A 13,512-nucleotide genomic window follows, 5' to 3' on the forward strand; every position below is an offset into this window, starting at 1 on the left:
CGCTCCTGCCGCTGTTACCACTGCTGACCCTGGAGTGCCCCCTTTGCTCACAACTCTCGCAGAGCTCCCAAGGGGCGGGGACAGTCCCCCTCACCCGCTCACCCTGACATGCAAGGCATGGTGCCGTGTATGCTGGAGGTCCTCAGTTACCTACTGAAATGAAATTCAGTTGGTTTGGCAGCCCCTGCAGAGCCGCTCCGCTGAGGCCTCTCCGCCTGGTGGGAGGCCAGTGGTGTGCCGTCCTGCATGGCCTGGCTGTGCCTGCTGGGGGCTCTCAGGAGACGAGCACCCGTGGGAGAACCTGAGACTTGCCCACTCGTGGCTAGCAGGGCCTCCAGAAAACACGGCTGAGGCCGAAATAAAGTCAGAGCTTCAGCATTGGAGCAGAACCGGCTGTTGTCCTCTAAAACAATGTTTAACAGTTTACTAACCATTGGAGGAAGTATCCAATGGACAACCTTTTTAGAAAGATACTGGGCAGTGATCGTATATGGACATGAGTCTGAGCAAACTCAGGGAGATAGTGAAGGACAGGGGAGCCTGGCATGCTGCAGTTCATGGGGTCACAAGGAGCTGGACACGACTTTAACAACCGAATAATGATGTATTTTAAAACTGACGTGACCTTTGACCCAGCAGCCGTGTTTCTGCGTCCTTGCCTCAGTGCGGAGATGCGTTCAGGAGTGTTCTCTGCAGGTCATTTATAGCATCAGCTGAGACCAGCCTCGCGGTCCGTGAGCAGCACTGGGGAGCCCCACGTGCAGTGCCGTGTGGCCCTTCCCCGTGATGCGGTGCCTGTTTACAGGCCACTGTGGAGAAATGCCCGGGATGCGCTGTTGGCGCTGACAGGAGAGCCGTAGGCTAGTTTGCACGTGTTGCACACGCAGCGTGGTTTGTGTGGAGGAAGGAGGAGACGCGTTCCCTCCACGTGCGTGTGCTGATTCTGGGTGTGTGCACGCTCGCAGGGACACCAGCAGAGCGTCTGCCCCTGGGCCATGGTCTTCTCTGCCAGCGGGTGCTGCTACAGAGAGATCTTCCCGAGGCGCTTCCCCAGCACAGGGCACAGCCACGCCTTACGTTTAAAGTGTACGACGCTACGTGTTAACGTCACACGTTAACCAAACCTAAATGGAACTGGCTTAAACACTTACTTTGAAATGTTGTTTAGATTTTAAATTGAAATATTATTCACATACCATAGAGTCCACCCCCTTTAAGGCGTATGGTTCACTGGTTTTTAGTCTCTACACAGAATGTGCAGTCACCCGGGAAGCCTGGTTCCCATTAGTAGGTGCGCCCACTCCCCCACCCCTGCCGACTGAGAACCTGCTATGGGGCTCTGGGATTTGCCTCTTCTGGACGCGTCGGGTTCAGATTGTCTTCTCTGACCTCACTTGCGGATATTCAAGGAGGGCCGATGCTTTTCCTGTCTGTGCTGCCCAGGCGCTTTCTTTCCCCTCCATCCCTGGAAGCCCGTTATCCAGCCAGCAACTCAGCTCAGGAATGGGCCGTGCATGGGGCGGGGCGGGGACCCTGGGCGGGGTTTGAGGGGCCCTTGGGGTGTGTGGCATAGGTGCCCAGTCAGCACCCCACATTCCAGGGGAGTCCTGACAGGTCTGCAGTCTGCCTTTCAGGACAGGCTGCAGGGAGCTTCTCCTCATGTGCTTGCGATTCTGGGCGTGTGTGCACTTGTCTTCAGTTCAGTTCAGTCGCTCAGTCGTGTCCGACTCTTTGTGACCCCATGAATTGCAGCACGCCAGGCCTCCCTGTCCATCACCAACTCCCAGAGTTTACTCAAACTCATGTCCATCAAGTCGGTGATGCCATCCAGCCATCTCATCCTCTGTCGTCCCCTTCTCCTCCTGCCCCCAATCCCTCCCAGGATCAGGGTCTTTTCGAATGAGTCAACTCTTTGCATCAGGTGGCCAAAGTATTGGAGTTTCAGCTTCAGCATCAGTCCTTCCAATGAACACCCAGGACTGATCTCCTTTAGGATGGACTAGTTGGATCTCCTTGCAGTCCAAGGGACTCTTAAGAGTCTTCTTCAACCCCACAGTTCAAAAGCATCAGTTCTTCCACGCTCAGCTTTCTTCACAGTCCAGCTCTCACATCCATACATGACCATTGGAAAAACCATAGCCTTGACTAGACAGACCTTTGTTGGCAAAGTCATGTCTCTGCTTTTTAATATGGTATCTAGGTTGGTCATAATGTTCCTTCCAAGGGGTAAACGTCTTTTAATTTCATGGCTGCAATCACCATCTGCAGTGATTTTGGAGCCCCCAAAAATAAAGTCTGACACTGTTTCCACTGTTTCCCCATTTATTTGCCATGAAGTAATGGGACTGGATACCATGATCTTAGTTTTCTGAATGTTGAGCTTTAAGCCAACTTTTTCACTCTCCTCTTTCACTTTCATCAAAAGGCTTTTTAGTTCCTCTTCACTTTCTGCCATAAGGGTGGTGTCATCTGCATATCTGAGGTAATTGTTATTTCTTGATTCCAGCTTGTGCTTCATCCAGTCCAGCATTTCTCATGATGTACTCTGCATAGAAGTTAAATAAGCAGGGTGACAATATACAGCCTTGACGTACTCCTTTTCCTATTTGGAACTAGTCTGTTGTTCCATGTCCAGTTCTAACTGTTGCTTCCTGACCTGCACACAGGTTTCTCAAGAGGCAGGTCAGGTGGTCTGGTATTCCCATCTCTTTCAGAATTTTCCACAGTTTATTGTGATCCACACAGTCAAAGGCTTTGGCTTAGTCAATAAAGCAGAAGTAGATGTTTTTCTGGAATTTTCTTGCTTTTTCAATGATCCAGCGGATGTTGGCAATTTGATCTCTGGTTCCTCTGCCTTTTCTAAAACCAGCTTGAACATCTGGAAGTTCACAGTTCACGTACTATTGAAGCCTGGCTTGGAGAATTTTGAGCATTACTTTACTAGCAATGTGAGATGAGTGCAATTGTGCAGTAGCTTGAACATTCTTTGGCATTGCCTTTCTTAGGGATTAGAATGAAAACTGACCCTTTTTTAGTCCTGTGGCCACTGCTGAGTTTTCCAGATTTGCTGGCATATTGAGTCCAGCACTTTCACAGCATCATCTTTCAGGATTTGAAATAGCTCAACTGGAATTCCATCACCTCCACTAGCTTTGTTCATAGTGATGCTTTCTAAGGCCCCTGACTTCACATTCCAGAATGTCTGGCTTTAGGTGAGTGATCACACCATTGTGATTATCTGGGTCGTGAAGATCTTTTTTGTATAGTTCGTCTGTGTATTCTTGCCACCTCTTCTTAATATCTTCTGCTTCTGTTAGGTCCATACCATTTCTGTCTTTAATCGAACCCATTTTTGCATGAAATGTTCCTTTGGTATCTCTAATTTTCTGGAAGAGATCTCTAGTCTTTCCCATTCTGTTGTTTTCCTCTATTTCTTTGCATTGATCACTGAGGAAAGCTTTCTTATCTCTCCTGGCTATTCTTTGGAACTCTGCATTCAAATGGGAATAGCTTTCCTTTTCTCCTTTGCTTTTTGTTTTTCTTCTTTTCACAGCTATTTGTAAGGCCTCTTCAGACAGCCATTTTGCTTTTTTGCATTTCTTTTCCATGGGGATGGTCTTGATCCCTGTTTCCTGTACAGTGTCACGAACCTCCGTCCATAGTTCATCAGGCTCTCTGTCTATCAGATCTAGTACCTTAGATCTATTTCTCACTTCCACTGTGTAGTCATGAGGGATTTGATATAGGTCATACCTGAATGGTCTAGTGGTTTTCCCTACTTTCTTCAATTTAAGCCTGAATTTGGCAATAAGGAGTTCATGATCTGAGAGTCAGCTCCCGGTCTTGTTTTTGCTGACTGTATAGAACTTCTCCATCTTTGGCTGCAAAGAATATAATCAGTCTGATTTCAGTGTTGTCCATCTGGTGATGTCCATGTGCAGAGTCTTCTCTTGTGTTGTTGGAAGAGGGTGTTTGCTATGACCAGTGTGTTCTCTTGGCAAGACTCTATGAGCCTTTGCCCTGCTTCATTCCATACTCCAAGGCCAAATTGCCTGTTACTCCAGGTGTTTCTTGACTTCCTACTTTTGCATTCTAGGCCCCTATAATGAAAAGGACATCTTTTTTGAGTGTTAGTTCTAAAAGGTCTTGTAGGTCTTCATAGAACCGTTCAACTTCAGCTTCTTCAGCGTTACTGATTGGTATATAGGCTTGGATTATTGTGATATTGAATGATTTGCCTTGGAAACGAAGAGAGATCATTCTGTCGTTTTTGAGATTGCATCCAAGTACTGCATTTCGGACTCTCTTGTTGACCATGATGGCTACTCCATTTCTTCTAAGGGATTCCTGCCCACAGTAGTAGATATAATGGTCACCTGAATTAAATTCACCCATTCCAGCCCATTTCAGTTCGCTGATTCCTAGAATGTCGACGTTCACTCTTGCCATCTCCTGTTTGACCACTTCCAATTTGCCTTGATTCATGGACCTAACATTCCAGGTTCCTATGCAATATTGCTCTTTACAGCATCGGACCTTGCTTCTATCACCAGTCACATCCACAGCTGGTTGTTGTTTTTGGCTTTGGCTCCATCCCTTCGTTCTTTCTGGAGTAATTTCTTCACTGATCTCCAGTAGCATATTGGGCACCTACCAACCTGGGGAGTTCATCTTTCAGTGTCCTATCGTTTTGCCTTTTCATACACTTCACTTGTCTTAAACAGCCTGTAAAAACCAAGGATCCAAACCTGTGTTCTTCACTTGTCTGTTCAGAGGACATGTGACCTCTACCTAGTTATAGGTAAACCAACAGTTATTGTTCGTCATTAGCTTCATCCTGAGTTGTCTCTTATATTTGAAATAGGAATTCACAACCAAAGAGTCAAACATGTCTCACTGAGAACTGTTTATCTATGGAACACACGTTCCTCACGCATTATAGGATAAAATACTACAAGTAGCGTCTGATCTAAGCAAAGGTTTTCAAGGCATGAAGCCATGAGATCAGTTCTGAAAACTGAAGTTTTTCTTTCTTTTTTCTGGCTTCACAGAAATACAGTTTGCTGTGAGTGGCCCAGACCTCACCTTTCCCTCTGTTAACTCAGCAGATGTGTAACAAGAACCTTTTAACTCGGGCCCCAGTGATTCCAGGTGCCCAGGGTTTGTTCAACAAAGCAGATCCAAACCCACGCCCTGCCTCAGGGAGTGCGGCAGTAAATAAACCATAAGCAGCAGTCTTGGGAAGGTGGACTGCGGGGGGTGGGCAGTGAGTGGGCTGACCAGGGTGGGCTCCGTGAGAAGGCGGGAGGCGTGTGGAGAAGAGGGCGGCGGAGCTGGGGTCAGCATTTGCAGGAGGGCAGGGCGGGAGACCCATGGCAGCAGACCGACTCCTGGTTGACCCGTTTCCCAGACAGGCACCTTCCTACTTGGCGTCTTGACAAAGAGGATTCTAGTCAGTGAATTGGTGAGCAAAGGGTTGCTGGCCTTTTTGGGTCACTTTGAAATCTTTTTTTTTTTGGGTGTCACAAATAGACGCCACAGGAGGCTCCCGCGCTCTGCACAGTAGTGTGTGTTTTGTTAAAAGTAACCCCGTGTGGCTGGAAGATGGGTCATGTACCTGTCATGGGCTCTGCCTCCTGCGTGGTTCCTGCACGTCCCGGCCATGGGCACGCCTCCCTTCGACCCTGTCCAGGGGCGGGAAGAGGTGACGTGAGGAGTGAGGCTCAGGCGGCGTGGCCTCTGCCCCCGGCCCACCCAGGTGCCCTGGGCCCAGGGGTGCAGCGTGCCCCGTTCCCGCAGAACCCGCATCCGGCCCGCCCTCGCTGGCTGGGGGCCTTGGGCTGAGGAGGGTGGGGGGTGGGTGGATGGATGCCTAGCACCTCATAAGGAGAAGGCGTTTGGCCCTGATTTGTGTCAGTCGCAGAAATAGATGGATTGAGCAGGAGCACAGCTGGTCTTGAGAGACCGGTGAGTTTTGAATTGAGCTCCTACTTTCTGGGACGGGGCCTCGCAGGTGGGGACCAGACACGCATCACCGTGCGGTTGGCCAGCCCCAGAGTCCCCGCTGGCGTCCAGTCCCAGGCACCGGGTCCCGCACACCCAGGGCGGCTTCCGAGGCTGCGGGGCAGGCTCGAGAATGGGACTGGGCAGCCCGCCCAGGGGAGGTGGTCGCTGGGTGACGACGGGAGCTGCACCATCAGAATGGTCTGTAGAATGTGAAGTGATGCAGAGCCTCATCTGCATTTTAAATTAAAGAGCCTTAACAATGCAGTCTGTGCCTCGCAGCAGGTCCCCGGGTGGGGACCTGGGTGCTGGGGTGGGAGGCCCGCAGGGAGCCTCGACCAGCTGCCCGGGCCCACGCCCCCACCCCCCGGCGTTCCCGCTCTGATGGACCCCCTTCTCCTAGGATGGAGCCCAGTAAGAAGCTGGACGCGGCCGGTGCCCTGCCTGCCAACCCCCCGCTGAAGCTGCACCCAGAGCGCGGAGCCGGGCCGGCCGTGCTGGTCCCCGAGCAGGGCGGCTACAAGGAGCGCTTCGTGAAGGCCGTGGAGGACAAGTACAAGTGTGAGAAGTGCCGCCTGGTGCTCTGCAGCCCCAAGCAGACCGAGTGTGGGCACCGCTTCTGTGAGACCTGCATGGGCGCCCTGCTCAGGTGGGTGCCGCAGACTCGGGGCGCCCCTCCCCAGCGCCCCCCGCGAGGCCTCTCCCCTGGGGCCCCTGGCCCCTGTCCGTGGCCCAGTTTTGCTGGAGGCGCTCACGTTCTGGGGAGGAGCCAGCCCATCCACCAGCAATGGTGGTGCCCTTCGAGGCGAGCCCCCAGGATAGGGGTGTGCAAGGGGCTCGGGATGTGGGGGGCAGGGCCTCGGTAAGGACAGGATGCCCTGGAGCTGAGTGTCAAGGAGCTGCAGCAGCCCTCGCAGGCCTGTCATTGTGAACTGACGCCACTCAAACCCCCCGCGTCAGGGAGGCTGGGGCTGTACAGCAGAGCGAGCTGGTTCATCCCGCGGGTTTTACCCAGTGGGGTGCTGAGAACCGCACTCAGCCTGGGCCTCGCCGGCGGCGGGAGCCGGAAGGCAGCCTCCCTCCCCAGGGCCCCCTCTGGGGACGTGCGGCTGAGCTCGTGTCCTGTTCCCCCAGACTGAGGACTCAGCTCTGGAACGAGCTCGGTGACGGCGGCGCAGCCCCAGGGCGCCCGCTGTCCCTGCGGGGCGGCCCCTGTGGGCCGGGGCAGGCCGGGACAGTGTCTCTCTTAGTGTCCTCCTCTGCTCCTGGCGCTCCTCCTGCTCCGAGTTTGGCAGGTGTCAGGGGATCCCGCCCGCGGCGGAGCGGCGCCTAAGGACTCTGAACGAGTCCCAGGATTAAAACAGGTGAGCACGGGCTCCAGGCTCCGTGCTGGTGAAGCCTGGATGAGCGAGCTGTCATTTTAAAGCCTGTTAATCGGGTCCCCCCGCCCACCTGCCTGCTGCTCCCGGAGCCTCCGGGGTGCCCCCAGGCCTGGACGCCAGGTGCCCTTAGGCTGTCGAGGGCAGGGGCCCTGGAAGGAAGGAGCACTCAAAATTAGTTTTTTATTTTTAATCTCTCAGAGGTGGTTTCCAGCACAGGATGGGGGTGAACAAATCAAGTCCAAAAAAGGGCAGCTAGGGAGCAGTGGCTCGTGTCCTGAGTTTGGGGACAAGAATCATGTAGGAGACTCGTGGTCTCTGGAGACAGGCTCAGCTTTCGATTCCCATAGGACTCAAGTCCGTGGGACTCCATCAGCTTCTCAGCAGCTGCGAAGGAGACAGCCTGCGGATCCGCACTGTTCAGAGGCCCTCCTGGGAGCTGGGGGCACTCACGCTATAGAGCCCCTCCGCGGGGAGCTGCTTTTGGTTTCTGAAATGAAATTTCACTTTTAATTGAAAGGGACTTTCCAAAAGGGACTGATCTAAGCTGTTCTGCTAAAAAACTTCCTTATGAAAAATCACTACTAAAAAAGAATCTTAGCCCTTTTCTCCCATTTAGACCATATTTAAGCCAAACTCATCCTGGCATTCTGAAGCTGCTCCGAGCTCCGCACAGCAGACACGACCCCAAAGTGAATGGCTCAGCGTTCCCAGTGCTCCCGGAGAAGGTGCTCGCCCTCTAACACGTTTACTGTGTCTCTCCCCTCAGCTCCTCCAGCCCGAAATGTACTGCTTGTCAAGAAGTCATCATCAAAGACAAGGTATTGCTGGTTTTTCACAAGCTGTTTGGTCGCTATGTTGCGCTGGGGGTGCCTGCCGTGAGGTCTGCGTCTCGCATGCTGGCTGTGATGGCTGGCGGAGCAGGGTCGAGCACCCTGACACACCCGGCAGACACGCTGGGCCAGTGCTTCAGCCCCCGGGCCTGGCTCCTCCCCGGGTCGGTCACGATTCCACCTTCCAAGACCCCGGGTGGGGGATGTGCGCCGTCACCCCGGGCCCTCCTCCCAGATGGCTGCACTCAGCCTTCTGGCGGCGCTGGTCTGCGGGCCCCACCGAATGTGCTCTCTCCCTGCCCCCACACAGCGTCTTGAAGTCATTAGACACGTGTGCTTGCAGCCCTCCCCTCCCCTGCGTGGCCGAGGGTGCCTCAGAGCTCGTGAGGGCCCTGCAGCCCAGCACCCAGGGGCCTGGGCCCGTCTCACCGACTGTGTGGTCCTCTGCACCTTGCCGAGCCCTCCTGGGCACACTTCTCGTTTGAAACCACCCGTTCTTGAAGTACTTAAAAGATCAATAAAAATATGTGGTTCTGATATTCTGATTAATGAACCTAACCATATTTTAAGTGTAGGCCATTAAATTGTACAGTGAAGTTCTCACTCGGGCTTTCCCGTGGCCTTTGCTGTCCAGTGGCACCGGTGAGCGCGGGCTTGCTGGTGACGGGCCCGAGGGCTGCCAGGGCAGGCCCCAGCGTCACCTGCTCCGGGCAGGTCAGAGACAGAATTGTCTGAAATCCGCATACCTGTGCCTCCTCAGCACTTACCTGCCCAGCAGTAGGGAGGGGATTGTTTGGAAGAAACACAGGTCACGACGCAGCGCTATCCCTTGTCTTAACACAGCAACCTGTTAGCGTGTATCTAGCCAATGTGACGAGCTCCCCAGTAGCTCAGTGGTGAAGAACCCACCCGCCAGTACAGGAGAGGCGGTTTTGATCCTGGGTCGGGAAGACCCCCTGGAGGAGGAAATGGCAACCCACCCTGCTATCCTTGCCTGGGAAGTGCCTATGGACAAAGGAGCCTGGTGGGCTACAGTCCATGGGGTCACAAGAGTCAGACATGGCTGAGCAACTAAATAACAACAAACCAATGTGACTGAGAGAGGAGGTTGAAACGACAGGCTGAGATCAGCTTTTTAATGCCTCGTTTCATCATTCAGAATTGTCATCCCTATTTTTCAATGGCATTGATAGCTGAAAAACAATATGGAATTTGATGAAGAATCGTAAGTGAGACTGAATAAGCCAGGAATCCTCGTGGGGAACTGTAGGTCTGGTTGGGCCGTGGGAGACTGACCTCAGCCACTGGGCAGGTCACTGAGGATGGCGATGCCCCTGGGCCTCCGCTTCCCCGTCTGTAAAATGGGATGGTTGCAGAAATGGTGCGAGCTCTTTCTCAGCCCTGAAGTTCTGTACTTTTATTGTTCTGATGTTTTCAATCTATGTTTTTTCCTCCTTAAGTTATAAAGTTATGTTAGTCACTCAGTTGTGTCAGACTCTTTGTGACCCCATGGACTGCTGCCCACCAGGCTTCTCTGTCTGTGGAAGTCTTCAGGCAAGAATACTGGAGTGGATTGCCATTCCCTTCTCCAGGGGATCTTCCCAACCCAGAGATCCAACTTGGGTCTTCTGCATTGCAGGCAGATTCTTTACCATCTGAGCCGCTAGGGAACCAAAGTTAAACTCTGCTGATTTAAGAAACTTAGGGAATTCCCTGGTGATCCAGCAGTTAAGGCTCCGTGCTTCTGCTGACGTGGATCCGGGTTCAGTCCCTGGTCGGAGAACTAAGATCCCACAAGCCATGAGGGGCGGCCCAGAGAAGAGAAAAGAAACTTAATGGCACAGAAGGATCACTTTCTGTGATCACGTGATTTCTTACTGGTTAAAAATACCTGTTCTGTTGACTTCAACATCTTAAATTATGACCTTTTAAAAAAAAGTCATGTTTACCTAAGATTAGATTTGGCTCCAGATTAATTTATTTTTAACTCTTAGCAGCTGTTGATTCTATTTCTTTGCTTGTGAAGTCAAGAAGGGTCTGTTGAGCTCTCTGGTTTTCTGCTGTTACAGAGCATTAGTGCATGGGAGTTTCTTAGAAGCGCCTGAGTACTAGGATGGTGTAGCTTGTATTGTTAGAAGGAGTGAGAGTACTTGTTTTCTAAGGGAAAAAGAAAATTAAAGGAAGGTTTTCATTTTCAAAGGGGAACATTTTCATTGTTGGATTAACTATATCTTTGCAACATGTTTTTAAAAGTTTCTTAAATAGCAAGCTAACGCCTTCTTTTTGAAAAATGAGTTAGTTACAAGTGATACAGCCTTCAGAGCAGGAACCAAGATAAATGTTGCACAGACCGTCTGCAGCTCATTGTCTTTTATGGTGGTTTCTCTGTTCCCCCAGCAAGGATCTAGCAAGGCCTCGAGCTGTAGCGCCCGCGCCCACCGCCCCGTTCCTCCATGGGAGGTTCCACTCCCAGCAAGGCTGGAGCCTGGGAGTGTCCAGGATCCAAGTGTGAACTCGGTCCTGGTGTGGGCTTGTCTTGAGAATGTCAGAGTCCATCTAAAACGTTTGGATGCTCCAAAGTGATCTTCCGTTGTTCAGTATAATTTGCTTTCTTTGGGTTTATCCATTGAAAGTTGGTAGTTAAGGTTGTATCATGTAAACTATGTCTCTTGGTGGGGATGGCTCCTTCATTCTACGCACTTAGACGTTAAAACGGTCCTTAGTGCTTTCTGAACCCTCTTCAGGGATGTGCTCATGACTTTTTAGAGTGGTTTTGCCTTGTCTAAAGTAGCAGCATGCGGAGATTAAGAAATCTTAATCCTCTAAAATAGCTATCTTTCAATTTCAGGTGTTTAAGGATAATTGCTGCAAGAGGGAGATTCTGGCCCTTCAGATATTCTGTCGGAACGAGGGCCGGGGCTGTGCAGAGCAGTTGGCCCTGGGGCACCTGCTGGTGAGTGCGGCGAGCTGTCCAGAAACACCGGTCCCCGATCAGCACGGAGGAGCCCCTGAGACCGTATTTGCATTCATCTCTCAGACACAGCCAAGTAGGAGAGCAGGCAGAGCCACTTGGGTGTCAAGTGTTATTTTTATGACATCACAGACAGAGATGTCAATTGGTTTTTGAGCACCCTACCGTATTTAGAGCAGAAAGAAATCTGAATTGAATGTTAATTATAGAAGGCCCATTTAAACCTTCTCCTTTTTATAACCATAAAATTCCATGTAACTTCTTTTTTTTCTTTTTTTTTTTTTTTTTTTTTTGATTACTGTCATATTTATTCCTGGAAGGATATTTGAATTAGAACAAAATGAAGTCCTTGGTGGATAACTATTTATTTATCCAGGAGGAAAGGCTAATAGACTGAGTTCTTCAAAAGCAGTATGGTTTGAGTAATCACTCAGTGGAGTATGAAGTTCAGCACCTCTTGATATGTTCGTCATTCTCCTCTGAGAGGAGCTGGTGGAGCAGCAGATGGAGACGCTTGTGTAGGATTTGACTGCACAGAGGCTAGAGTTGGTATTTCAGACTGGAGGTCTGCCGATGAAGAGCTCCAAACGAACTGTCTGCCTTCCAGGTACATCTGAAGAATGACTGCCAGTTTGAGGAGCTCTCATGTGTCCGAGCAGACTGCAAAGAGAAAGTCCTGAGGAAAGACCTGCGCGACCACGTGGAGAAGGCCTGTAAATACCGCGAGGCCACCTGCAGCCACTGCAAGAGCCAGGTCCCGATGATCACGTTGCAGGTGCGGTGTTTGCTCGCTCCCCACCTTGCGCTGCATCCAGGCGCCTTTTGTCCACAGAAGGTGCGGTGTTCTCTCGCCCCCCACCTTCCACTCCATCCAGGTGCCGTTTGTCCGCAGAATAGCTTGCCAAATGACTGTTCTCAGAAATAGAGAGAAAAGATAGGCATAACTAGCAATTTTCATCTGACTTTATTTCAGAGCTAAGCTGTATTTGTTTTGCCCATTTTGATTTATGCAATTAGCATTTGCCGTTGCCTTGATCGACTGTCATTTGGGCTGTCAAAAAAAAAAAAAAGAATGAAGACTGATTATTCAAAAGAAGGTAGAATTTTCCACTTGTCCCAGGGAATAGCCTCAAAATCTTGCTGGATCACGTAACCATTCTGCGGCTCTAAGACTGTAACCATGACTCCAGCAGGGGGATCCATCCCGCAGCATTGAAGTACAGCTGTCTCTCTTGGGGAGAGAGAAGTTAACCTTTTTTCGTGCCTCCCCTGCTTCCGCACAGTTTTATATTGTGCGCATGTTAGAATCAGATCACTTATGTGTAAATTAAAGAGAAACAGGTGTTGGGATAGAGGACAAGCGTCCAAAAGAGTCAGCGGTGTGGACACTGTCGAATATTTGCTTGTTGAGTACATATTTACTGCATACCTACTGTGTGCTGGGTGCTGTTCTCGGGGCTGGGGGTTCAGGGTGACCTCATCTTCCAGTGGGAAGAGGTCATCAATACGATAAAGATGGGAGGTGGGGTGGTGAGGGCAGGCCCCTCCAAGGCTGTCGGGTCGATGCAGGAAGAGCGTCGGGGCAGAGGGAGCGGCCTCGGGTAACTCTGGCTCTGAGATGGAGTGAACTCGGCAGCTGAATTTCAGGGGCTGCCTTGGACAGGGCAGGGGTGAGGTGGGAAGTTGATGGGAGCAGACTAGAGGTGGGGGTCTGGGCAGCTCTGAGCAAGGGGCAGATGTGGTCAGCATTATGCAGAGCCAGTGGGATTAGCCAGTGACTTGAGCGTGGAGTGTGAGTTGAACGGATGCCCAGCGCTTATAACTAGAGCAGGGGATGCTGAGGTGTGGCTCAGAGGGCGAGAGCGGGCTCTGGGGAGGAGGGAGTGGTCTGGGCCACAGGGTGTGTTAACAGGTGGTCCTGGCAGCCCAGGGCCTGGAGCAAGTAGAGAGCAGGGCCAGGCAAGGCCAGAGGCCTGGTTGCACAGAGCTTACAGCCTGCAAAGCAAGGGGGGTCATCCAGCGGAGGGGCGGCCAGGGCCCCGAGGGTGATTCCTGCGAAGGTGACGTCTCAGAGGGAGACGGGGGCGTGGTGGGGCAGGTGGGTGGTGCTGCTGGGGGGTGGAGCCAGGGGCGGGGCTGGGCTTCTGAACCCAGCAGGCCAGTGACTGGTGGGTCAACAGACAGAGGGACCGTGGACAGGCAGCCAGGCCTGAGGACCACGTCTCGTTCCTGGCAGATGTTCGGGAGCATGAACTGACCCCCATTTAGAAACGGTTGTCTTTGTTTTTCTGTATGATGTGAGAGTAATCACTGTAACCTCCACTTG

General features: G+C 51.7%; 1 protein-coding gene across 2 annotated transcripts in view; it reads left to right on the forward strand.

Annotated features, from left to right (window-relative positions):
* Nucleotides 1-13,512, forward strand: part of TRAF3 (TNF receptor associated factor 3) — a 117,430-nt gene that overhangs the window by 80,538 nt on the left and 23,380 nt on the right. For both annotated transcript variants that reach the window (XM_065906255.1, XM_065906254.1), the window contains exons 3-6: nucleotides 6,407-6,652; nucleotides 8,152-8,203; nucleotides 11,064-11,168; nucleotides 11,794-11,961. In XM_065906255.1, the coding sequence (XP_065762327.1) occupies nucleotides 6,408-6,652; nucleotides 8,152-8,203; nucleotides 11,064-11,168; nucleotides 11,794-11,961 (570 nt within the window). In that variant the 5' untranslated portion in view covers nucleotide 6,407. The remainder of the gene's footprint in view (nucleotides 1-6,406; nucleotides 6,653-8,151; nucleotides 8,204-11,063; nucleotides 11,169-11,793; nucleotides 11,962-13,512) is intronic.

Source organism: Muntiacus reevesi, chromosome 15 (genome assembly GCF_963930625.1).
Source record: "Muntiacus reevesi chromosome 15, mMunRee1.1, whole genome shotgun sequence".
Lineage (NCBI taxonomy): Eukaryota > Metazoa > Chordata > Mammalia > Artiodactyla > Cervidae > Muntiacus > Muntiacus reevesi.